This window comes from Pleurodeles waltl, chromosome 7 (genome assembly GCF_031143425.1).
Source record: "Pleurodeles waltl isolate 20211129_DDA chromosome 7, aPleWal1.hap1.20221129, whole genome shotgun sequence".
In the NCBI taxonomy this organism is placed as follows: Eukaryota; Metazoa; Chordata; class Amphibia; order Caudata; family Salamandridae; genus Pleurodeles; species Pleurodeles waltl.
In genome coordinates, this window is record NC_090446.1 from 1,027,809,320 (window position 1) to 1,027,835,411 (window position 26,092).

The 26,092-nt window shown below is 42.1% G+C and overlaps 1 protein-coding gene across 1 annotated transcript in view; it reads left to right on the top strand.

Annotated features, from left to right (window-relative positions):
- FAM20A (FAM20A golgi associated secretory pathway pseudokinase) overlaps positions 1–26,092 on the top strand; it is a 254,924-nt gene that overhangs the window by 215,535 nt on the left and 13,297 nt on the right. The window contains exons 7-10 of the mRNA XM_069199843.1: positions 553–733; positions 2,813–2,922; positions 18,542–18,623; positions 25,126–25,185. Coding sequence (XP_069055944.1) covers positions 553–733; positions 2,813–2,922; positions 18,542–18,623; positions 25,126–25,185 — 433 coding nt within the window. The remainder of the gene's footprint in view (positions 1–552; positions 734–2,812; positions 2,923–18,541; positions 18,624–25,125; positions 25,186–26,092) is intronic.

The following is a 26,092-nucleotide window of genomic DNA, read 5'->3' on the forward strand; positions in this document are numbered from 1 at the left end:
AAACATTGCTACGTCCTTCAGAAACGTACAGTCCTCCAAAATAGTGCCACCCAATATCAACAACCTTGAGTCTTGGAAGTAAAAAGATGCCCTTTATAGATTTTTTGAATGGTCCAAATTACATATTTTATTTAAAGTGTATAGATTTAATCTATCTCACGCTTGAGTGAGTCAGGCTAATAACAGTAACATCAATCACTTACAAGAGTAATTATACAACGGAGTGAGTGATGCAGCACTCATTACAGTTGTACTTTCAACCTGACAAGAAAGATATTGATTCGGATTTCATAAATAATGTTTTTAATATCAAAACATATGCCTGTATTACGTGAGGTTGTCAAAAGAAACAGTGTCTGAAGTTAGGGGACGCAGTTCACCAAACAATCACATCGTCATCAGTTGTTAGTGGTAGATTTGCCACAATTGTATTCAAGTTTCTGTGCATATGAGCTGGTGGGAGTAAGCAACTGAGTGACATACACTTTGTATATGATGTTAGCAGTAAGCCAAACTGTGTAAAGTATTTAACACTGTGCTTATTTTTCACAGCAAACAACACCTGTTTCTTTGCAAAATGCCCCTACATGTGTAAAACAGAGTATGCGGTCTGCGGCAGCCCCCACTTGTTGGAGGGGTCACTCTCGGCTTTCCTGCCATCACTCAGTCTTGCCCCGAGACTCTCTGTTCCCAACCCATGGATCCGGTCCTACACTTTTACCGGAAAAGAAGAGTGAGTGGGGGAATGGGGGATGTCTACTGTTTACCGATTTGCCAGGAGGATGCTCAGGTATTCTCGCCAGTCTGACAAATGTGGCTACATTGTTAAGAAATAGAGTAAGAAACTTATCAAAGGGCTGTTTGTCTCAGGACTCTCCACCGCCCTATCTCCATACTCACACACCATCCAGAGGTCACCTGACATGTTACTCTAGCTTGGTTGCATGTATATAGCTCCTAAGCTTCTTCCAAGGTGCTGCAGTACATTTGCAGATGAGAGGCACCCTGCTCAGTGGGTGTGCTTAGAGAGAATATTGTGGGTTTCTGGTGTGGACTATGTGAAAAGTGTTTCATTGTTTCTTTGTTTTAATTGTGTGTAGCAAAGCAATGACAAGGTTGCTCAGATTGTGTCACTGAGAATTTGTATCTGCATTTATGCTTGGAATGAAGTGAAGAAGACAGTGAGATGGCTGTGTATGTGGTTCTTTAAAGGTAATTTATTCTGGAATGAGATGGGTATGATCATGGGTCTGTATCGTCCATGTCCTCCCTTATGGAAGAAGTTCTGTTTGCTTGTTATGTGCCCCTTCCTTATCAGTTTGGGAAGATCCAAGTCTTCATTGCCTTACTCATTTTCATACATTCATGAATCTTTATTGGTGTAGCCAAGAGTTTCAAAGTGCTGTTTTTTGACTGCGGCTTCACTAATGTGTTTATTCTTGTATTATTAAGTTGATTCACAATTAACCTCTTTAGATGTCTTGATGCAGTCCTCTATCCATGAAGTTCATTGACCTTCAGATGCTACTAGCATAGGGGCTATACCCCGTGGTAGCAGCTTCTGGAGGTCCTGTTTCCTTCAATCCCAGTCTCTGCTTTCAATACTGAAGCACAATGTAGGAAAGTCACTCTTTTTGTCATGGTTACCCGCACCTTTTGCATGTTTATCAGTGTGTTTAGACTGTCTTCAATGGGATCCTGCTAACCAGGACCCCAATGAGTGTGCTCTCTCCTCCAAATTTGGTTGCTTTGGTACCCTTTGCACCCCACAATTGGCATACTGGTGTACCCCTGTAAGTACCTACTATATGGTACTTGACTACCCAGGGCATTCGTACACCAGGCCCCCCCAATGGCTGCAGCATGTATTATGCCACTCATGGGAGCCCATGCAAACTATGTCTGCAGGCCTGCCGTTGCAGCCTGCGTGAATAGGTGCATGCAGTTACAGCATGTTCTCCAGTCCCCTGAGCTTTTGATGTGAACCCCTTGAATTCCTGGGAAACTAGGACTAAGGTCTAAAAGGAAAAGATACATATCTTGCAATTTCAGTCTGGCTACTTCATTCATTCCCTCGGCAATTCATTTGCGAAAGATCAAGGTTTATTTTCCACAAGACAATCCATATGTTTTTGAACCTTTTTAAAAACTCGGCCATTGGATAACATTGGCTTTAGACTTTAGCAGTGTTTATGTGACTAAGTATTAATTATTTCTTTGGGGTCATTTTGGTCTTAAAAGGTGTTAGGATTATCTTGTAATTTGTGTGTATTATTTTATATCTTTCAACTGCCCTACAATTTTGTATTACAAATAAAGACGTATATTTGTTTCTAAAGTATAGCTCTGCCTAGACAATGACTTAGTTGTTTGTTTACTCTTTCATTTTTTGACTCTTCCAAACAATCAATGGTGAACAGTGTTCAAATAGTTGCTAAATTAATCATTGGCATATAGGGGGTTATTCTAACTTTGGAGGAGGTGTTAATCCGTCCCAAAAGTGACAGAAAAGTGACGGATTTACCACCAGCCGTATTACGAGTCCATTATATCCTATGGAACTCGTAATACGGCTGGTGGTATATCCGTCACTTTACCGTCACTTTTGGGACGGATTAACACTCCTCCAAAGTTAGAATAACCCCCATAGTGTCTCTATAAGCCCCTATGTGAAATTATCTCTAAGAGCTGCCGATTTTGTGGAGAATAACCAGTGCACGGCTAATATAATTTAGAAAATACTTAGAAATGGCCTTTTCTGCAGACAGAACAATATATTTTAGCATATTGTAACAGTTTCCCTCTTTTGCAGATGGGAAGTCAATCCTCTTTATTGCAACACAGTGAAGCTGATCTATCCATATAACAGCAGCAACAGGTTACTGAACATCATTGACATGGCTACCTTTGACTTTTTGATAGGTATGACTTAGTGCAATATATTTAATATAGATTTAAATAAACTAATGCGATTATTGCTAGAGGCGTGTAAAATTGCCTAATGTTTTCTGAGAAATGTTGTGAAATTCAATATAAATTTCACAAATTTACGCTTGCAGAAGGAAATGTAGTTTGCCAGTTTTGTGTGCATTTCTTTACACAAGCACGAACCTCACTTAACAAACGTCTTGTGAGATACCGATAGGTGTGAGCAGAACATTTTTATCAGAACTAACATTTTCTATGCAAAACAGTCCCCAAAGGCAAAAATACACAAAATTGCGTATTATAATGTTGTCAAACATGCCGCTAATTTCAAGAACCACATTAGCACAATAATATCCGACTTGGAAAAAATGAGAAGATGGTGTTAGATCAACAGAAGTTAAAGCAAAAATTTGAAAGATAAATGCAATTGAGTGCTTTACAATATACTTAACGGAAACAGAAGAAATTTCTATCCCTGCAAGAACTCAAGAACGATCACAATTTCTCCAACATTTCCTTACAAAAGAGTGAGTGGAGGACGTGCAAACATTAACTTTAGTCTGAGAACTGCAGTGACCAACTATCCAAAATGTTGTGAGATTGTACTGCATTTCATGTGTCTTACCATGTGCAGGACTCAAAATGCTCCACATTTTGCTCAGAGTAGCTCATCAACCAGAAGGATGTAAATCACATGGCTTGGAAGGAAGCCTCAAGTGGCTTGGCAAGATGTCCTGCCTCAGCCCAGACCAGGTGAACACTGCTCAGATGCGTTTGTGAGGGACCAGCATTTGATGACATTCTTACTGGATGGGATGACCTGAAGCTCCGCAAGTGCCTGCAGCATTGTTTGCCTATGCCAGCAAACTCAGGTAAATGTGAATCAGCCACCCTAGACAAACAGCCCAAAGTGAAGGTCCACCTACCTCGTTTAGAGTCTGGCACACCTTCATTAAGTCAATGGTGAAGACTCCTCAGGCTCCCCTTCCAACATAAACCTGCTATAGTCCAACAGAGAAAAGGGTCGTCTAAGGCTTGGCCGTGTGTCTGCCCACCCGATTTAGAGTGGGTGAACACAGGGCCAGGTGTAACTGTCCTTGACCACCAGGTAAAACCCGTCCGTAAGAGGCGGTGGAAGCTGCAAAATGCCCCCCTCGCCATGGGAGAAAACTCCCATTACCAGGGGGAATTGCTTTTATATTTTTCCAAAACAAAATCCCACTTTGGGGCTTTGTTTTTGAAAATACAAAATATATTGTAAGTTTGCTATATGACGTATGTCAAACTTATAATACATTGGCAGGGACCACCGTCATGGTGGTTCCTCCAAGTGCTAGAGATGTCCACTGGGCCGGAAACGTGAAGGAAACTAAATAACCTGTTATGGATTAGTCCATGTGGTTATTATCTGTCAATGACAACTATTTAGCTGTGAAAATATTATGAAATGATAATCATGCATGAATGAAAACTGCCATGTAAGGCTGTCTTAGAAATATATCCTTGGTTCTCAGTTTTTGCATTGAGCCTGTTTTGAAGTTCTCACATGGCAGATAGAACACCGTAGGGAGCACCCTGGATATCAATTGGGGGTAGGAGGTGTAGCTGCTGCTACTCCTGTTTGATTCTTTGTTACCTCCTGAAACTGCCCTTTATAATCCAGGTGTTAATGGTCACAGAAACTGAGCCCCGTGTACTTTCTGAAGTTTTCACTCTGTAAACTTTGCCTAGCCCTTCTGCATCAAATTGGAAAGTTTAAGGTCCCACCACGTCTTGCCATCACTGGTCAAAGTTTGTGCAGTGTCCCTTCGGCTACCCCTGAAATGCTGGTAAATCAAGGTGTCCAAAAGGAAAACGTGTTTTTTATAAGATCAATCACATTGGTCACATAGGATAACCCAGATTGCAACACAGGGCTGTATGTTTCAAAGCCTGTAACTGTTTCACTATACCACATTTTAGTGACTAGACTGTGAGACTGGGTGCTGGCCCTCAGGGTAAATTCAGTGTCTATTGGGTTCCAGTTGTGTTTTTCTATCATACACTTAATGGAAGCAATTAACATGATTCCAAGTTCTTCTGATCTTTGCAAAAAACAAAGTGGAGGAATACTTGAAAAAATCGAGTTAGCAATAAAAACATGTCTTCTAATTCCACAGTTTCTAACTTACTATTGATGGGGGTGGTTCTGATGGCAATGTCCAATAACTGCCCTACCACGGCAAGAATACTGTGATGTGAGCTCTGCTCAGACTTTTAATGCCATATTCATATTCATACTCTCTTTATTCAGCAAATCTTCACCATCAAAGATCACAACTATAAATCCATATAAAATGAAAATAAGATTTCAAAAGCAATAAGACAGCAGTGATAGTTAAGAGCACATACTGCTGGTTGGGTGCAAATGGCAAACCCAAGAGATGCTTACGGCCCATTCTGTGTATCTCGGCCTGAAGCTATGGGACATTTTTTGTTCTTCTGTCCTGGCTACTGGGGTATAACAAATAAAAGGACTGCACCACTCTGCCGAAATTTTGGTGTCAGAGATTTCAGGGAAGCCCTTAGGGTTATTAAGTCCAACAATAGGCAATTTGTGGTCTTCCCAGTCTCACGGTTCCTAATGCTGATGTGGAAGATTAGGCTAAGAGTGCTCTAAAAGGTGGATGCATGTTGCTCACTAGTTACTTTGTTTTAATTGATTTTTAATGCAGTGTTTGCTACAAGCATATTTTGGTAAAGGGAAAAACCTGGGGCATAATTTTAAGCCTTATAGTTACAAGGCTAACCCTTACCTACTGGATCACATCTATTTGTGTGGTGGTCCTGTCTGTCAACCCCACGGAATTGCCCACCTTGTTGAGAGTACACGCAAGGTTATTTTTATAGCAATTACTGCTAGAATTGAGCCTGTTTCTAAATGTTCTTAATATTGTATAGATAATGGAATAAAGGCAGAAGGAGGCTCAGCAGCCTTGTCTATAAGCCTTGGGGTAGGAAGCGCTTTTGGTACAGCATACGTGGTGGATACAGTCTATCTCAATTGGTGACCCTAATACTATTTAATATCAGTTTAATAAGCAAATTGCTCCCCGTGTAAACTTGACTTTCTAAGGGCAGTGATAGTGAGAAGTCATAGATAAGTGATGCTCCCCCCACCCCTAGAATGTGATAAAGGGCCCCTGATTCTTTCATATCTCACACATATGCTTTGACTTTGGTCTGAATGGGGCTTCCTTGAGTGGCTGGCATTCCTGGAGGCTTGGAGGCCCTTCTGTGCACCAGGGGCTGCAGGGGCCTGCATTACGCCCCTGATCCAGGAGCTGGCTGAACTCAGATACACTAATGCACAGCAACCACTCAATAACCTTAGGCCCATATTTATACTTTTTTTGCACCGCATTTGCGTCACTTTTTGATACAAAAGCAGCACAAGCATGCAAAATACAATTATATTTTGTAAGTTTGCACCACTTTTGTGTCACACAATGATGGAAATGCGGTGCAAACAAAAGTATAAATATGGGCCTTAGTGTTCAGTCATGTCTATTTATTTTAAGGATAGTAGGGGCTTGATTTAGAGGAGGGCATTATGGAATAAAACCCCGTTGTGAACCCACCCCTACAAAATATGTCTTTCTATGGTTTCATATGCCAAAAATGCAACAACACAGAAGAAAACTTTCAGAAAGGGCAAAAGGGTGAAAATGACAGTTTTAGAGGTTGTAGCCATAGCCATAGCAACAGAAAAACAGAATATGCAAAATATGAGAATGAAAGCCTTTCCTCCAGGAAATATTTGAAAGTAGAAGAATGTGTCAGGCTGTACATGGAGCTAGATGTGTCACTGCCATTGACGAACTATACAATGCAAACCTACCTTCCAGCTCATTCACAGACATAATTATCAGCAGGTGCCGGACCCTGGGGCACAGGGTTATGGGGACCTAGAGCACCCCGACTATAGCTGCCCTCTATTACCTAATCAAGGGCTACGGGTCTCATTTCCTTGGCTTGCATTAGCGGGCATTGTGCCTTTGTTATGTCACTAATGCCTTTCACACTTGATTTCGAAGCACAAGAGAAAGCCGTGGGGGTGAATCTTTTAACAGAGAATGCCTACTTATTACACTCATTACTTCCAAAGAAATGCTCTGCACATATAGGAAGTGCCAGTTTCAACAACACGTGACAGCTAAAGCTAGATATCTATTACAGATTTCCAGCAATCAGCGAAAAGTAACAGACTTCTCGGACTCAGCAGTGGTAAGTAATGCACGTTACAGGACTAGCTAGAGAGGTCCCTAGGATATCTCCATCGATAGGTGCAGCAAACAAAATATTGGCAAAGTCAAGTAAACACATCCAGACTGTCTACAGTCCATCCAACACCAAGCAGCTAGATTTGTGGCTGGAGCTCCCAAGTTTAGCTCCGCTATTTGTATATGCAGGGTGCTACACTGGCTCGCTATCCAGCAATGCATAATCTTTAAAGGCGTCCGCATAATGTTCTGTGCATTATACAGTACGACTCCTGATTTTATCCCGTAGCAAATCAAAACAAATCTTCCATCTATTACTCTTTGTTCATCGGAACCTTTACTTTTGCAAGTTCCATGGCACTACAAAGTGAGCGTTGGGGATTGCTCTTTTTTCTGTCTGTGGTCAAACTCTTTAGAACAAACTACCTAAAGATATTCAGCTGAGGTCCAATAATTTTACCTTTAGGAAATGACTGAAGACTTTGCACTTACAATACGCTTTTTTACTGTTCCGCCCAAAACTTGTTTTTAAGTTAGTACTCATGGTGACAATGTGCTTTAAAAAGTAGGGTGTCATTGTTAGAAATGGGATCTTTGGTTGGCAGTCTGGTTACCCCCTGTCCAAGCAAGGACCCTCACTCTAGTCAGGGTAAAGGAGAATCACCCTCAGCTAACCCCCACTCACCCCCTTTGTGGCTTGGCACGAGCAGGGAGGCTTAACTTCAGAGTCTAGGTATAAAGTAATTGTACCAACACACACAGTAACTCAATGAAAACACTACAAAATGACACAATACCGGTTTTAGAAAAATAGGTAATATTTATCTAAACAAAACACGACCAAAATGACAAAAATCCAACATACGCAAGTTATGAATTAAAAAGCAAAAACAGTCTTAAATCCTTAGAAAACAGTGCTAACACTGTTAGCGTCAAAAAGTACCTGAGTTGCGTCAAAATAACACCACACGGGCGAGTGTGGGTCGGAAAAGGCCAGCGATGCGTCAATTTCTCACTCGTAAGCGAGACTGTGTGTCATTCCTCCTCGGGTCGCATCAGTGTGCGTCGTTATTCCTCTCCACAGGAGAGTGATGTGTCGATCCAGGGAGGCACCTCGCGTTCGGGCAGGCTTTGTGCCGTTTTTCCGCAGACAGCAAGGTTTGCGTCAAAAATCTGGTCACACGGTATCAGAAAACCACGCTATGTGGGGTTGCGACATTAACAGCCTCTGTCAGCGGGTGTTGCATGTCGTTTCTCCAGCCACGCGCATCGATCTTCCAGATGCAGATGGAGCCAAGATTCAGCCGCGAAGCTGGCGGCGTGATGTTTCTCAGTCGCTTCTCGGAAGGTACGTCGAAAATTTCCCCGCACGGCGATCTGTGCATGAATTTTCAGTCTTGGTCAGCCAGCTTCACCTTTCAAGGGCCCAGGTACTGGATGGGGCACCACTTGGCAGGGTAGGTGTCTCAGCAGAGAGTCCAGGTGCTGGCACGGGAAGTCTTTGATGGCCCTGAGGTTTCAACAACAGGAGGCAAGCTCAGGACAAGCCCTTGGAGATTTCTTCACAAGCAGGAATGCACAACAAAGTCCAGTCTTTGTCCCCTTTTACAGGCAGAAGCAGCAACTGCAGGATAGCTCCACAAAGCACAGCCACAGGGCAATTTTTCAGGGGTTTGGGTGCTCTTCTTATACCCATTTTGGCCTTTGAAGTAGGCCTACTTCAAAGGAAAGTCTCTCTTGTTTTTTAGATCCTGCCTTGCCCAGGCCAGGCCCCAGACACACACAAGGGGTTTGGAGACTGTATTGTGCGAGGCCAGGCATAGCCCTTTCAGGTGTAAGTGACCACTCCCCCCCTCCCTCCTAGCATAGCTGGCTCATCAGGATATGCAGGCTACACCCCAGCTCCCTTTGTGTCACTGTCTAGAGATAGGTGCAAACAGCCCAACTGTCAAACTAACCCAGACAGGAAATCCACAAACAGGCAGAGTCACAGAATGGTTTAAGCAAGAAAATGCCTACTTTCTAAAAGTGGCATTTTCAAACACACAATCTCAAAACCAATTTTACTAAAAGATGTATTTTTAAATTGTGAGTTCAGAGACCCCAAACTCCACATGTCCATCCCAAAGGAACACTTCAATCATATTTAAAGGTAGCCCCCATGTTAACCTATGAGAGTGATAGGCCTTGCAACAGTAAAAAACGAATTTGGCAGTATATCACTGTCAGGACATAATAAAACACCTTAGTATACGTCCTACCTTAAACATACACTGCACCCTCCCCTTGGGGCTACCTAGGACCTACCTTAGGGGTGTATTACATGTAAGAAAATGGAAGGTTTAGGCCTGCAAAGTGGGTACACTTGCCAAGTCGAATTGGCAGTTTAAAACTGCACACACAGACACTGCAGTGGCAGGTCTGAGACATGATTACAGGGCTACTAATGTGGGTGGCACAACCAGTGCTGCAGGCCCACTAGAAGCATTTGATTTACAGGCCATGGGCACCTCTAGTGAACTTTTCTAGGCACTTACTAGTAAAACAAATATGCCAATCATGGATAAACCAATCAAGAACACAATTTACACTGAGATAATATGCACTTTGGCACTGCTGAGCAGTGGTAAAGTGCTCAGAGTTCAAAAGCCAACAAAAACAGGTCAGAAAAATTAGGAAGAAGGAGGCAAAAAGATTGGGGATGACCCTGCAAAAGGGAAAAAGTCCAACAGTCATGACATAACATTAACAAATACTGTTTACATAAATTGCATTCACGAATACTTTTTATCACATTAAAGTCTGCACTAAAGGCTGTACCAATGCTGGGGAAAAATTTGTGAGAAGATTTGCTTTTTACTGAATGTGCAGAGGAGCTAAACAATTAAGCGTAACAAACAGTGTAATGATTAAGTGTAGCCTGCAGATAGTATGTTATGTTAAACGGATTTATAGTGCACATGGTTACCCTATGTCAGTGCTTCCCAGCACAAACCAGAGCCAATGGACCATAGTGACGTTTACAGCTGAAACAACCCAGTCTTAAGCTGCTCGAGAAATCTAAAGGGATTAGACACTGTCCTTAAATAACAAGGGAGTTTGTTCCATAGAGTGGGTGCCAATAGACTGAATGACCATCCTCCTATTTTGACTTCTCAAAGCGAGGGATCACTAGATTAACCTCCACTGATCTTAGCCGCCTAACTGGGTGATATGGTTGAATAAGAGGACGCAACTTAGTGTCACAGTTTCATAAAGATTACAATACACTACAAGCAAGGCCTCTTCTCAATCGATTGAGTAATCGATTGAGTATGGGGCACATAGCAAAGAAGTGTATGATTTGTAGTCTTTTCTTGGCATATCTAGACAAACGCAAGTATAGTGCATTATAGTAGTCTAAACAAGATGAATATCTTTTGAGATGATGGACAAAAAAAGGGAATCACTTTCCTCACAATTTATTATCTACGCACACTCCTGGATGTTTTTACCTCTGACTTGGATTCAGGGGGTGATCCTAACATTTTTGACAACCAATGGGGCCCCCAATATCCAAACTGTTTGCCTAGCAGAAGGATTTCTGTCTGATTAGCATTACGTTTCAGGAAAGTTTAAGTGCATTCGATTGTCTACCACTTCCATGCAACTTTTAATGGACACCAGTCCCTTCTCCACAGAGGAGGGCAGTGATAGAATCAGTTAGGTGTCATTGGCTTACAATATCAAGGACAGACCAAATGACTCCACAATTGCTGCTAAAAGTCTGATATAGACATTAAAGAAAGTGGGACTATGGGTCAAGCCATGGGGAAACCCAAATTCCAGCTGGTGCCCAGTAGTGGTGAATTGAGGAGATATCACCTGAAAGGAGCAGTCTGACAGAAATGAAGTCAGTCATGCCAGTTCCTTTCCACATATGCAACTCTCAGATATCCTAGCCAGAAGAATCATATGAGCTACAGTGTTGAAAGCTGCACTTTGATCTAATAAAATAAGCACAACAGGCCCTCCTTCATGAAGCAGCTGGCTTATTTCTTCAGTCACTTTAAGCAGGGTAGTTTTAATACTGTGAAGTGGTCTAAAACCATTTTGGAAAGGATGGAGCAATTTGCGTTGTTCTAAATATCTTGACAATTGATTATTTATATGTTTCTCCACCACTTTTGCCATAGGTGGCAGGAGGAAGACCATTAATAATTATCTAATGAGTCTTGATCTTAGTTAGGTTTCTTGAATGAGAGAAGCACTTTTGCATGCTCCTATTCTCTGGGAGCTTTTGAAGCTGATATAGATAGGCCCAGAGTAAGGAATATAGGAAAGAGGACAGAGACAGCTCTTTTTAACACATCTGGTCTAGCTGGGTCATCCAGAGATCCTGATTTTAATTTCACAATTATAATTTATTGCCCCTCTAAGTCTGCTAGAACAAGTTCTTCCAGACAACAATTTAAACAATTAGAAGGTGGACACACTTCAGAGTGGGTCTGCATTTCTGTGTTTACCCACTCAGGAGTTTTAGAAACACTAGAGCATATGTCCCTTAATTTGTTTGTAAAGCGGTCAGCGAGCTAATTACATTTGTCATTGGAAGCATCCTTCAAGGAAGCACTTTCACTCAGTGTCAATAGATTCTGCACAGTCACAAATATTTCTTTGGTAAGATTTTGACTTTCTTCAGTTTTAGTCATACAATAATTAGCCTGCATCTCTTTTGAGGTAAAATAGATGTGAAATTAATTCATGAACCCAAAAGGAAGCCCTTCCTGGAAGACAGGATAATACTCCAAACACTGTGAGGTGGGAGAATAATACTCTTCTGGGTAGAGCCAAAGCCAATTATTTATATTTTCTAAAGAATTTGCACCAGTATCTTGGGGACATCTGTTCTGCCAAGTCTGACTAAAAATGAGGGTTTGGTGTGCCCATTTCACCATAGAACACTCACCTTTGAAGTTTGTAGGAAAGTGCCCCTTTGTGTATGGCTACCCCCCCCCCCCACACACACACACACACACTCACTTTTTGCTCCCAGTGCTGACGGTTCAGACTCTGTTAGTGCAATGGAATCTACTGAACAGGCCCCACTGCTCGTGCTGTCTCCCTAAATTGGTTTGTGAACTTGGTAATTCTTTGATTGGCAAAGCCTTTAACCCCTTATATGTCTATAGTAAATAATACCCAGGCTACCCAGGGCATAGGTGATAAAGGGGTCCGCAGGGTTGCAGCACGTGTTTGTGCCACCCTGAGTGACCCATGCAAACTACTGATAGCAGGCCTGTCATTGCAGACTGCAGGAGCAGTGCAAACTGCTCGAGTTCGACTGTGCCCTCACCATGAGTGGCACACAGACACAGTCCAATGCTCTGGCTTACATATACATTGGACACCCCTAAGGAAGGCCTCTGCAACCCAGGAGGCGGGGTGCATTATATTTAAGATGCAGGCATGTAAGCACAAGCTTATATGTCTCTACCGTTTCTTTCCATGAAAAAAAACTATGGGGCAGATTTATGAAAAGTGGCGCTGCACCTAGTGCAGTACCACTTTTCATGCGGCTCTTAGCGCCCCATTAATGCCACCATGTGTGCGCTGTATTTAAAATAGGGTGCTCCATGGCAGTAGTTAGGGGACTGGCGTCCACATTTTTTATGCTAGTCAGATGCTTTCCAGGATTAGTATAAAACATTTCGACATTAATCCTGCAAAGCACTCAGAGGCCCATTGTAAGTAATGGAAGCCTCCTTTTAATGCCTGCTTTGAGTAGGATTTAAAAGTGCTGAAATAAATGGCGCAAGGAAATCTCTTAGATTTCCTTGCTCCATTTTATTGGCCCCCCTAACAGGCGAACAACCCATTTGCATATATTATGCGTGGCACATGCATAATGTAGCGCAAAGGGTTAAAAAGTGGTGCAATGCATGCATTGCGCCACTTTGTAAATATGGTGTGGTGTTTTTGGCCCCATTGGGCCACATCTGGGTAAATAAATGATGCAAATGTAGCGCAAGGAGGCACTAGGGGCTCTTCTATATGCCCCTATATGTGCTAGCCGTTCCATAGGATACCATGGGACATACCCCTGGGCAGACCTGGGTTGCTAGCTCTATTATGGTACCGGCTAGATATGTTACGTTTGGTGTCAAACAATGAGCATTATCTCCCCTGACACAAATCTAGTGTTGAGGGTCGACTGTCATGTACCAAGGTGACACCTTAAAGGTTACCCACCTGTTTGCCCCAACTTCTTAGTGCTCTGGATGGTCAGTCCACACTTTTCCAGCACCTGCTGCCACCATGACAGAGTTCTGACCTCCTGCCAGGTAGTGTGGGCACTCCCAGGAGTCAGAGACAAAGGCTGAGGCAGGAAGGAGGTCACACCTCCTGCCCCCCAACAGGGTTTGTGAATAGCCTCATCAGGGCGGTGAGCTTCTACAGCTTCACAGCTCCTGATAGCCATCTGTGCTGTACCCCAGCAGAGGAAACAGCCCTCCCCCTGCTCCCAGCACATTTTCTCATGCTCAGGTGGAAAATTAGATATGTAGGACAGTGCACAACCCCAGCAGGCTGACCACAGCTCTAGGGTGAGCAGCCCGGTCTGTGCACTAAAGTTAGATTTCTGCCATCCTAGGAGTGGCAGAATAGAGGGTTCTGGGTAGCAAAAGGTGACCCACCTCACCGGATGTGGTCACCTCAAGGGTGAATTACCTTTAGGTGCTAACTGCCTATTGGCCACTAGCTTCCACACCTCTAACTCCTCTAAGTCTAGAAGTTAAGGGACACCCCTGACACCAGAACCTCAGATCTAATGGACCAACTTTGAAGCAGGACCATGAGAAGCCCTGTGTCACCGTCAACCAGACTTTGCCTAATGCATAAAAAAGCAAAAGATGGATACTCTGACCCTGAGGCAACAGACGGGAACTGTTTGAACAACCCTTGTGCTTGGTTGAAACTCATTACTCCCAAAGAGAGGGACCCCTGTGGATGCCAGAAACCCCCATCAGCCTCCCTTGGAATAGTGGCACTAGTTACCTGCAAACTGCAGGTAAAAACACTCATAGGATCTGAAGATTCACTAGCCATCGGGCCCTCCATGGTATCACCCAAATGTATGTTATCTAGTGTCTTCTGGGAGTTGTAGTCTCACCAGCCCTGAAGTTCTAGGGTGCTATATTACTCCCCCGGACCCTGTGAAGTTCCCAAAGACTTTCTCACCTTTACTGCTGCCAAGACTCTTTAGTCGCCAGTCCAGTAACTGACCCCTACACTCGTTGCTGCCACTGCAGGGCACACTGTGCAGCCTGCATCCAACATCCCCAGCCCAGAGCCAGCTGAGTTTTTGCATCTTCTTCACTGTATTGGTGTGTAAGCAGTAAAACCAGCACCAGCCAGAGTCCCACTCAGCACCATGGACGGCAACGAGCCAGATAAAACCAAACTGTGTTTTTTTGCCACATTTTGAGGTTTGCAAAGGCTTCTAGGTAACATAAATTGGTGAAAGCACCACAAGTTACCTCTTACTGGGTTCACCTAGGTGTCTAGTTTAAAAAAATGCACAGGTTTGGTAGGTTTTCCTAGGTGCTGGCTGAGCTAGAGACCAAAATCCAAAGCTAGGCACGTTCCCAAAAACACAGCAGTTGTAAATGTAAAAATGTGATGTGTCCATGTTGCGTTTTGAGGAGTTTCCTGTTACGGGCACTAGGCCTTCCCACACAAGTAAGGTACCATTTTTATTGGGAGACTTGGGGGAATGCTGGGTGGAAGGAAATTTGTGGCTCCTCTCAGATTCCAGAACTTCCAATCACAGAAATGTGTGGAAAAAGTGTTGTTTTTGCCAAATGTTGAGGTTTGCCAAGGATTCTGGGTAACATAACCTGGTGAGAGCCCCACTAGTCATTCCATTCTGAATTTCCCTAGGTGTTTAGTTTTAAAAAATGCATAAGTTTGCTAGGTTTCCCTAGGTGCCGGCTGAGCTAGAGGCCAAAATCCACAGCTAGGCACTTTCCAAAAAACACATCAGATTTCAATGTAAAAATGTGATGTGCCATGTTGCATTTCCTGTCGCGGACACTAGGCCTACCCACACAAGTGAGGTACCATTTTTATTGGGAGACTTGGGGGAACACAGAATAATAGAACAAGTGTTATTGCCCCTTGTCTTTCTCTACATTTTTTCCTTCCAAATGTAAGACAGTGTGTGAAAAAGAAGTCTATTTGAGAAATGCCCTGTAATTCACATGTTAGTATAGGGACCCCAGAATTCAGAGAGGTGTAAATAACCACTGCTTCTCAACACCTTATCTTGTGCCCATTTTGGAAATACAAAGGTTTCATTGATACCTACTTTTCACTGTTTATATTTCACCAAATGAATTGCTGGATACCCGGTACACAATGAAAACCCATTGCAAGGTGCAGCTCCTCTATTGGCTCTGGGTACCTAGGGTTCTTGATGAACCTACAAGCCCTATATATCCCCACAACCAGAAGAGTTCAGCAGATGTAATGGTATATTGCTTTTGAAAATCTGACATTGCAGGGAAAAGTTACAAAGTAAAACGAGGAAAGAAATGGCAGTTTTTTCACCTCAATTTCAATTTTTTTTTTCATTCAGCTGTTATTTTGTGTAGGAAAACCTTCTGGATCTACACACATGATCCCTTGCGGAATTCAGAATGTTGTTTACTTTTCAGAAATGTTTAGCTTTCCGGGATCCAGCATTGGTTTCACCCACATTTCTGTCACTAACTGGAAGGAGGTTGAAAACTCAGAAAATAGTAAAAATGGGGCATGTCCCAGTAAAATGGCAAAATTGTGTTGAAAAATGTGGTTTTCTGATTCAAGTCTACCTGCTCTTGGAAGTTGGAAATGTGGTGATTTTAGCACCGCAAACCCTCTGTTGATGCCTTTTCCAGGGAAAAAAAACACAAGTTTTCTTCTGCAGCCCCTTTTTCCCATTTTAAAAAAAAAACGACATTTGCATTGTATTATTGCTAATTTCTTGGTCTCTTCTAGGGGAACCTACAAACTCTGGGTACCTCTAGAATCCCTAGGATGTTTTTAAAAAAGGACACAAATTTGGCATGGGTAGCTTATGTGGACAATAAGTTATGAGGGCTTAAGATCGAACTGCCCCATATAGCCAAAAAAAGGCCTGGCACCTGAAGGGAAAAAGCCCTGGCAGCGAAGGGGTTAAAGAAACTCTAGCCGTTCAGATTCAAGGAACTACTCAAGGACAGTTGCCATGTCTGCTCCCATTACCAACAACTTCTTAGCCTCATGCACTTTAAAAGTTGAACATAAGATGCCGTCATTGAGCCCATTTCTCCATTGTGAAAAAAGAATCCTAATCCACTAGGTACTGACCAATCTCCAATTGGCTATTCCTCATTAAACTCACTGCAAGTGATACATTCATAAAGGCTTCTGATTTCCTAAAAAAAAATAGGATGCTTTTGGGTCTCCAAACAGGATTCTGACAGAGGAACACAAACTGTGTTAATCTCCTTCTGAAATGATCTGAAGACCACAGCCAAATGTAATGAAGATGCTGCACCTCTTATTCACTTTGAATACGGTCCACCAACCCACCCTGTTATAGAGGCTGAATGATCATACCACTTAATCCCCTCCTACCTCTCGAACAGATCCAATATTATATTGTTCCTTCTGTCCTCTTCGAGTCCTATTAAGATCAACACTGCACAAGGTTCTTTCATCTTTCCACTACTCTTCAATGCATACTTCAGCCCTGTATCAAACCTCACTAAAACCTTCATTATTACTTCCTACAACCATGTGGATGGCATCCAGATCATCAAGTTTGACAGTCAAAGAGGCGTAGACTCATGTGGCCTAGACTAATTACCTCCAAACATGGTAAAACATCACGCCAACTATCCACAGTCCTCAGAGGTTAGAATCAAGTCCATCTGCATTGCCGGAAAAGGTCCCAGGGCACCATCTTGTTTCTTTTATGCCTGGATTATGCTAACAGTCTATGCCTTGGAGCCCCACCTAAAATTAAGACTTCAGAGAATCGAGAACGGGCCCGTCAGACAACTACTACATCTTCTTGTATGCTACTAAATTATTCAGGCCCAACAAGCTCTGTACTGGTTCCATTGTCTGGATACATGTCTTTGAAGGCTCCAAGTTTCTCCCATAGAGCCATACACAGCAACAGGCAATCTTTCATACAAGTGAACCTTAGGGGATACTCTTACAAGAGCACTCTCAGTTTAAGATTAGCTCCTCTTCACGTTTCTTGATAGAAAACATGCATTGGGGAGATCTATTTGTCAGTGCTGGCAACTATAATGAATAAGGATAAGGAACGATTGGAATCATGTGGAATTTAGGAAGATTGTAAAGAGCTGACTGTTCCTTAATTGATGATTCCCAAACCACTGAGAAGAAGAATACTTTCATTTCTGTCTGTCTTCGACGTCCAACCAAAACACTTAAGACACAGACACAGGTTGAAAACTAAACCTCCCAAATCTAGTGCCATGGAACCTAGCCCTGCTTAGAGGTAGCACACTTATTTACTCCTACTGGCTGCTGTGTAACACGACAACGACCAGAGTATAGGCATTTTGGATCACTCACATAGATGGCGAATATATGTAAAATTAGACTGTATATCCTAGGCTTTTTTGCTCCACTCCGTTCTTAGGGCTATCTGCAAGTTCACAGCAATAAAATTGGAGCATCCCTATGGCCCCCAACGAAGCATCAAAACACTTCACACATAGGTCATATTCCAAATTGTCACTAAACCAAACTATCAGACTATCACAACAAGAGGTATACTGCATTACCCTTCAACTAGAGGTACTTTGGTGCCTTGTCAGCAGTCTAAGGTGTTATACATATGCTACTATAATAAAAATAATATGAGATGAGCCGGTAAAAGTTCTTAAGTACACTTGGCCAACACATATTTCCCATTTTTAGTTTTTAATATTGTTTTTTAATGTTGTTTGTGAAACTATTTTTTAACAGAATAGCAGTGAATGTAAAATTGCAAATCGGCGGCGGGGGGACAGACTTGAACTACACAGATATGTACAGATGGAATAATAAAGATGTTCCGTCCTCAGATTTAAAAAGAGCAATGTTGACAACCATAGCACACAGAATTGTAGTAAATATTTTTTGTAGGGATCGAGGCAATGAGCTTCTTGGTGATATGTTTCTAATTTTTTATTTGATCACCGTGAAACACCAAAAGTAACTAGAATTCCTTAATATGGCTGTGTAAACTAATAAATATGGAGATTGTTTGTCAAAAGTTAGTTTTTGGCACAGTGCATTAAAGCAACTTATCTTTTTGGGTTTTAAAGGAAATATGGATCGCCATCATTATGAGATGTTCACCAAGTTTGGCGAGGATGGTTTCTTGCTTCACCTGGACAATGCCAGAGGGTAAGATTGTGATATGAACAGTTTATTAGTAATAGGTATATCTTTCTTTTCGTTCTGCCCCTAAGGATCATTCAAGACCATTCGCTAAATACTTTTCATTGATGGAAGGAACAACCAGCCCTAAAAGACCAGAAAGTGCTTGCCTGATCTGTGCCAATAATAAGAAAAACCTAATACAGAACTATTGTACGCACCATATATGATCCGTGAAAGGGACAGTATGTATTAATGAGAAAATATATTGAAGCTCCTCATATTACCAACACTACTCTTGCCAGTGCATTTTCAACTTAATTCATCATTAATTATATCCACACTGGATGGTGTACACTTAGGGTACCAAATCGAATCTCCGAATCTTGCAAAAATCTTTTTAGTTGAATGTATGCAGCCTAAACTCCAGCTGGAAACCTAATAACTTTATCCAGCAATTGCCCTGCTCCACTATCCCAGCTCTCACCCAGCATTGCAAAACACTGGTCAAAAGGTGTGATTAAAAAAAAAGTGTGATAAGTGCATGAGATTCAGGAACTATCCCACTTCATAGTACAGTTCGCCAAAGTATGTATATTATTAGTCTGTAGGCTTTCTATTCCGTATGCAGGGAAATCTTAAAGGGCCAGATGTCCTATCTTCTTTCTGATCAATATAAGTATTGACGTTGCAAATCGGTCTCATGAGGTCAGAGACTGATCACTGTAGGAAGACACCCAAGTGTTGAAAAACTTACAGTATGGTGCTACCAAATTCCACGCTGGTGACTCTAATCTAAAAGCCTTTGAAACATAATAAAATGCTTCAGCAGATCGCATCACAATTCCCACCAGCTCAAATGAGCAGATCCTCACATCAAAACCTCTATTTGATCCATTTGTATGCCTTGGTACCACTACTCAGAACTGGGTGCTGAGTCCAAGAGGCCCATCCACTCCATTATTTAGGGCCACTGTACTAGTTCTCACGCAAAAGCCAAAGATACCAAACTACATACAAATGCAGATGATAAAATTACCATCAGTGGTTTCTCTCTCATCACAAAATATGTACACCGGAAGTGAAAATCTAAGCAATCCTATCTCTCCAACCAGCAAGGTTAGTGAAGCCAACCAAACCAGTGGTAGGGTGCATTTAGGACATAACCGTCAAAGTACATTGGCTAACAATAACGGTCTGGGAATTCATGATGCAGTGGACACAGAGAACCCATACTCTACCTGTAACAGAAGCCTGGCATATAGAAATGCTGCTGATCTAGTTGATGAAATGGTTTACCTTTCCTACAAAATCATCTCCAAGAACAGAACCATGGAACAGGCTAATGGAAATCTCGTCAGCACTGTATCTGTCATTTGATCGCTTAGGGAGTGATTTATGAAACGTTAGCGCTGCCTTTACATCATTTGTTTACGAAAATGCGCGCAAACTTACAAAATACAATGATATTTTGTAAGTTTGCTCCGCTTTTGTGTCAAAAAATGACGTAAAGTCAGCGCTATTTTTTCATAAATCAGGCCCGTAGTTGCATCATGGAACTCACAACCTGAAGGTCTCCAAGGTCTCATCAGACATACTGAAAAACAAACAGGCGCTTGTAGATGGAGGAGAATAAGGAAGTAGTTGGTTTCTCACAAATGGTGACTTTAAAACACAAAATAAGACAAATATTTTCCTTTGGGCTATTAAAATCCGATGATCTGAGGCTTGGGTTTAGGGACGGGGTAGTTGGCATTTTAGGGTGATGGTACAGCAAATTAAATGAAACACCCAGAAACCTTTCCCTCATAAATGAGAAAGTTTATGGCTATTCATTGCTATTTGTTTACTATCCGGCAACAGCATGAAAATGTACATCTGTGAAAGGTAGAAAAAGGTGAAACCTCCATTGAACACTTCCTCATAGTGAAGCTTTTGCATACAGTTTATAATTTACACACGAGGATATCAGCTTAAAGATATGAGGACATAAACATAAAAACAGACAGCAAACAGCTTTAACAAATGTTGATTAAAACTTGATGATAGCAGGATAAAAAGTCAGAAGCACCAAAACGGTGGAATAAAATTGTAAAAACCATAAATGGAGGCTTCAAGTCAGATCTAGAAGTCCAAAATGTGAGTCAAAGCTAAAAGAGATGGTGTAGAATGCTAAATATTAGAGACAGAACCAGTGCTTAATTTGTGCTTGTTGTTTCCGGTGCTGAGCACCGGTACTTATTTTTCACGGCCGCTGCTTCTTCTTCTGCCTCAAGCATGTACGACGAGCAAAAGACACATATGGGAAAGAAGGAGGAAGAGAAAAACGAAAAAGCGTCACAATGGGAGAAAGCAGGAAGCTGCAAGATTGAGCTGAAGGGGCAGGGAGTGGCTTTAAATGAATTAAAGGGGCCTGAGATGGCTTCATGATTACTCTGCTTCAGTATTCCGTGCTCGCCCATTTAACTGCAGCAGCCATGTGTTTAAGAGGAGGGCGTTGGGCACCAGCACGTTTTTATTTACAAATTAAGCACTGGACTGGACGGAATCCTATAAAGGGAGGATCCAAACAGACAGAAAGAATGTTAAATATCAGAGATGGAAGATTATAAAGGCAAAGATCCAAGATAGCATAGAAGCTAAGCGTAAAATTGTGATAGAAGCTTAGCAAATGGAGGATGGGATACAGGGATGTGGAATTCCTATCGCCCGACGCCTGGGACATCTTGTTTGGGGTCAAGGGCAACAAGTTTTTATGTTTACTTTGTCCTTGGGACAAGTAGGCCCAACCCCCTGCAGCACAAACCCTTTGGCTGCCTGTTTACAGAGTTGAACTCTCTGCAGTTGAGGTAATGTGTTTCCAAAAGATAATGCTGTTCGAACTTGTATTTATGGTTCATTATTTGAAAGCCTTCATTATTAGGGTGCGTGCTGTAAATAAATGTTTTAAGGTCACACTTCACTACTGACGTTGGTTCAAGTACAAAAAGAAAAAACGTGTACACACATGTTTGAAAAGTTTAGGCTAAGAGGCTAAGTATAATGCTCCCAGAATGCTCTCTGATTATATGCAAATGAAGTGTCATTTAGTAAAATGTGTTGATGCATGCTAGTATTTCCCAAAAATATTTCTAATGGAAAATCAGTGTAACCATTTTCAACACGATTATGGGAAGCATGAAAATAAACAAACACTGACAAAGCCAACTAATCTGACATATTTTTATAAGTCTTTTAGTTTCATCAATGCGTGTCTTGTTTTGACATGGCTTTTGTAACACTTTATTGTTGTGGGAGCTACCAGGCCCTCAACATTGTAACAAACATTGGCAAAACCCCCCCAAAAAGTTTTTGAACTCTTAAAGCACACGTTGCCACCAGCGGCATAACAAAGGCCCTGCAGCCGCCCTCCAGGGGGCGCCGTCAGCACAGTACCTGCCCTGAGTGAGTCTGGAGAGGGGGCTCCTCCATGTTCTTTGCAAAGGGGCACCCTCCAGTTTCGTTACGTCACTGATTGCCACTGTAGTTCCTGACACTGAACAAAACTACTTTGTGTGGCAATATGCTCCTTGTGGAAGAGCAGAATGCGATCACTCACAGTAAAGCCAGCCGAAAGAGAGAGAAATAGAAGTTTAATAAAAACAAAATGTCTTTGTTAACACCAGACCTAATTAGGGACCAAGACCCACATGTAGGTAGCTTTTTGCATGTCGCAAACAGCGACTTTCGCTGTTTGCGACGTGCAAAAAGCACACTGCGATGCACAAACCCAGTTTTGCGATTCAGTAACCTGGTTACCGAATCACAAAACGGGTTTGCGACTCGCAATTAGTAAGGGGTGTTCCCTTCCTAATTGCAACTTGCAGTGCAATGTAGGATTGTTTTGTGACCGCGAACGCGGGCGCAAACCAATCGCAGTTTGCACCCATTTCAAATGGGTGCTAACACTTTCGCAAAAGGGAAGGGATCCCCATGGGACCCCTTTCCCATTGTGAATGTCACTGTAAACATTTTTTCAGAGCAAGCAGTGGTCCTGTGGACCACTGCTTGCTCTGAAAAAATGAAACGAAAACGTTTCATTTTTCGTTCTTGTTATGCATCTCGTTTTCCTTTAAGGAAAACGGGCTGCATTACAAAAAAAACTGCTTTATTGAAAAGCAGTCACAGACATGGTGGTCTGCTGTCTCCAGCAGGCCACCATTCTTGAGGGGGTCGCAAATTGCGACCCACCTCATGATTATTCATGATGTGGGCATTTGCGAAGCCCTTGCGAATCACAGATGGTGTCAAGGACACCATCCTACATTCGGATTTGCGACTCGCAATTTGCAGGTCACAAATCTGAACCTACCTACTTGTGGCCCCAAATTCTTAAAGAAAGTCACAAAAGTGCACCCATGGTATATGTCGTACCCCTATAAAATATTTGTGAACTGTATTTTAGCGTGGGTAAATACGATGTGTAGATTTGCTCATGTGAAAATCTATTTAGCATTTGCAAGTTCATTTTCCATCCAGCCACTTTCTTCCCAACCCTGGAAGAAGTTCTAATTCTGCCATTGTCAGGAGTAAATGTCCAACCTTTCTTATTATGGGAAAATATTAGAGAGAAGCTGGTAAAAATCTTTAAAACATGCAGGTTAGTAGGTTTGCAGACTCAAAGGCATTCCAGCCCTGGAACTATTACTTACTGCTTCCTCCAGCCCCAGTATGCAGATCTGCAGAAAGGTGGCAAAATAAGGAAATTGCTACAGTAGGGATTGAAACTCCAAGTATTCAAGCCCTACTATGGTAGTAGCCCTGGCATAATCAGAGAGGCTATTAATTGCTGCCATAATTTGTCGCCACACTACATGGTACCAAAGGGACAAGTAGATCTTTTTACAGGACAAGTAGATTTGAGAAGCAACCTGTCCCCTGGACAATTAGATATTTTAATAAATTCCACACCCCTGGGATATTATAAAAGTATGACAACAGAAGGTGAAAGATGGACAATAGAATTATAAAGACACAGGGCCAAAATTTAAGAAAAGTGGCGCTGCACCCGGAGCAGCGCCGCTTTTCTTGCTCCCCTTAGTGCCCCCCTAGCAGCACCATGCATGCGCCGTATCTCAGATACGGCGCACCATGGCAGTAGTTAGAGAACTAGCATCAACATTTTTTACGCTAGTTCGGAGCTTTGCAGGATTAGCGTCAAAATGTTGACAATAATTCTGCAAAGCTCATTGAGACTTGTTGTAAACAATGGTGAGTCTCTATTTAACGCCTGTTCAGAGCAGGCATTAAAAGTGCCGAAGGAAATGACGCAAAAAAAATTCGGCCCCCCTAACAGGGAAATGCCCCTTTTGTATACATTATACCTGGCGCAGGCTCAATGAAGTGCAAATGGTTACAAAGTGGTGCAAAGCGCCACTTTGTAAATATTGTGTGGGAAAAAGGTCACCTTACCACTGCCTTAGCTTGAAAAAAATTACCCTAAGGCAGCGCTAAAGTGGTGCTAGGCCCTCTTATATCAGGGGCATAGTGTATGGTAGAAGATGGAGGGAGGTTAGACACTTAAAGATCGAATGTAAGCTTAAAGGTGGGGAAATAGATTACCGAGAAGGATAAAACGTCTAATAGACAAGGGTGTCTGAGATTATAGACAGGATAGAAGAAAATATTGTTACACGTATTGGAAGACAGAGACATAAAGCTTAAACACAGGTGGATATGACATAAAACATTAAAGGTGAGGTAAAAACGTAAAGTCAGGAATGACAGAAGCCAAAGGACAGATAGTTACAGCTTAAAGGCTGGTACAAGCTCAAATGTCGGATATAATATGGAAGATAGAGGCTTGGATCTTAAACGTGTAGGGAACGGAAGATTAAAGAAGGGATAGAAGCTTATAGACAGGTTGGTGGAAGCTTAAAGCCAGGAAGTCTGATTCTGCAGAAGGAATGGAAGCTCCTCAACAGCATCAGCATAGAACATAAATGAGAGCTAATGACATCGAATTTTGGAAACACCAACACGTTCTCTGGGCAAGGTGCATATGTAAAAGTGAGGGATGGGAGTGCGACGTTCTAGGAATCTAAATTCAGAGCTAGAAGAAAGTATAAAACAAAAGGAGTAAAAAAAAAAAAAACAGGGGACGGGACTATTTTAAAGCAAATGGAATTCAATAAAGATAAGGAAATACAAGCATCCAGGGAACAAACACTAGACTACAGGATTGCGATCACCGAACACACCATAATTGATGTAGAGCTAGGACATCTGTACACAGTTCTTGCTAATGTTTATGTTCTTTTAGCTTTTTTTCCAGGTTTAAGCCCTGGGGGAGATGTGGCCTACATCGTTAAGGTTTTCAGCGTTTTTCTATTGCCTACAGTTGCATGCTGTCAAATGACAAATGAGTGGGCTTCCACTTGACCAGATTCTGTGATCTTATTGTTCCTCAGTGTGTCTGCCAATACTAGAAGCAAGTTAATACCAAGTCAATAAATGTCAATAAAAATAAACTTTTTTTTTTTTCTTCTAGGTTTGGAAGGCATTCACAGGATGAAATCACCATTTTAGCGCCCCTCTATCAGTGCTGCCTGTAAGTTGGAAATCATACCGGTTTAACAAAAATGACCATTAATGCCTCTTGTGAATACATGCACACATAGCAACTGATTCTGTGTCTATTTTCTGGGATAATTAACTAACCTGTTTTTAAGAAGTGGGAAATCTGCTCATCCTTGGATGGTTTTAGTAAATGTCTGACTACTCTGAGTCCTGCAGATTCTCCACAGTGCAAACAATCTACAAGAGGAAGTCTGTCAGAAATGAGCAAAAACACATCCAACTTTTTCTTGCTGTTTTCTTAACATTTAAAATATTTTTCTTATGAAGAAATCTCTTGACAATGTAACTACAAAATGTTGAAACACTCAAGTGTTCCCCTCTAAATATTTACTGTTGTCAGCATTTCCTAACAGGTGTGGGTAAAGGGGTGGGAGAACCATTGATTACATTTGCGAATACCCACAAAACCTAAGCGTTACGTGCTTACTGCCACTGCAGTGGTTATTCAGTCCTCCTCACCTGGGAACATACATGTTCCAACGCCTAATGTTAAACTTAATACTGTGAAAATTCCACAGCCTTGACATGAAATTCAGCATTCAGTCTACTGACAAGCGGACTCGTGAGTGACCAGGGAGCTGGACAAGGCACATTGCACACCCTGCAGTCTGCACACTCACAAACAGAACAAATATTTTGCACGGGGCACATAACAGACTTGTACTGTTTCATAGTGGGTCACAACAATAAACATGGGTCAATCAAACTTATAATGTCCTTCTCAGATGCACTGCATCTCGTACAGTGGTGAATTTTGCACTGACTTACATGTCCTACATCAAGAGAGATTGAACATTCTGAGTCCTGGTGTGCTGAGAAGCCTTATGGACTTGTACCTGGAGTGTCTCTCAAAGTAGTTCTAGGACATAGCCACAATA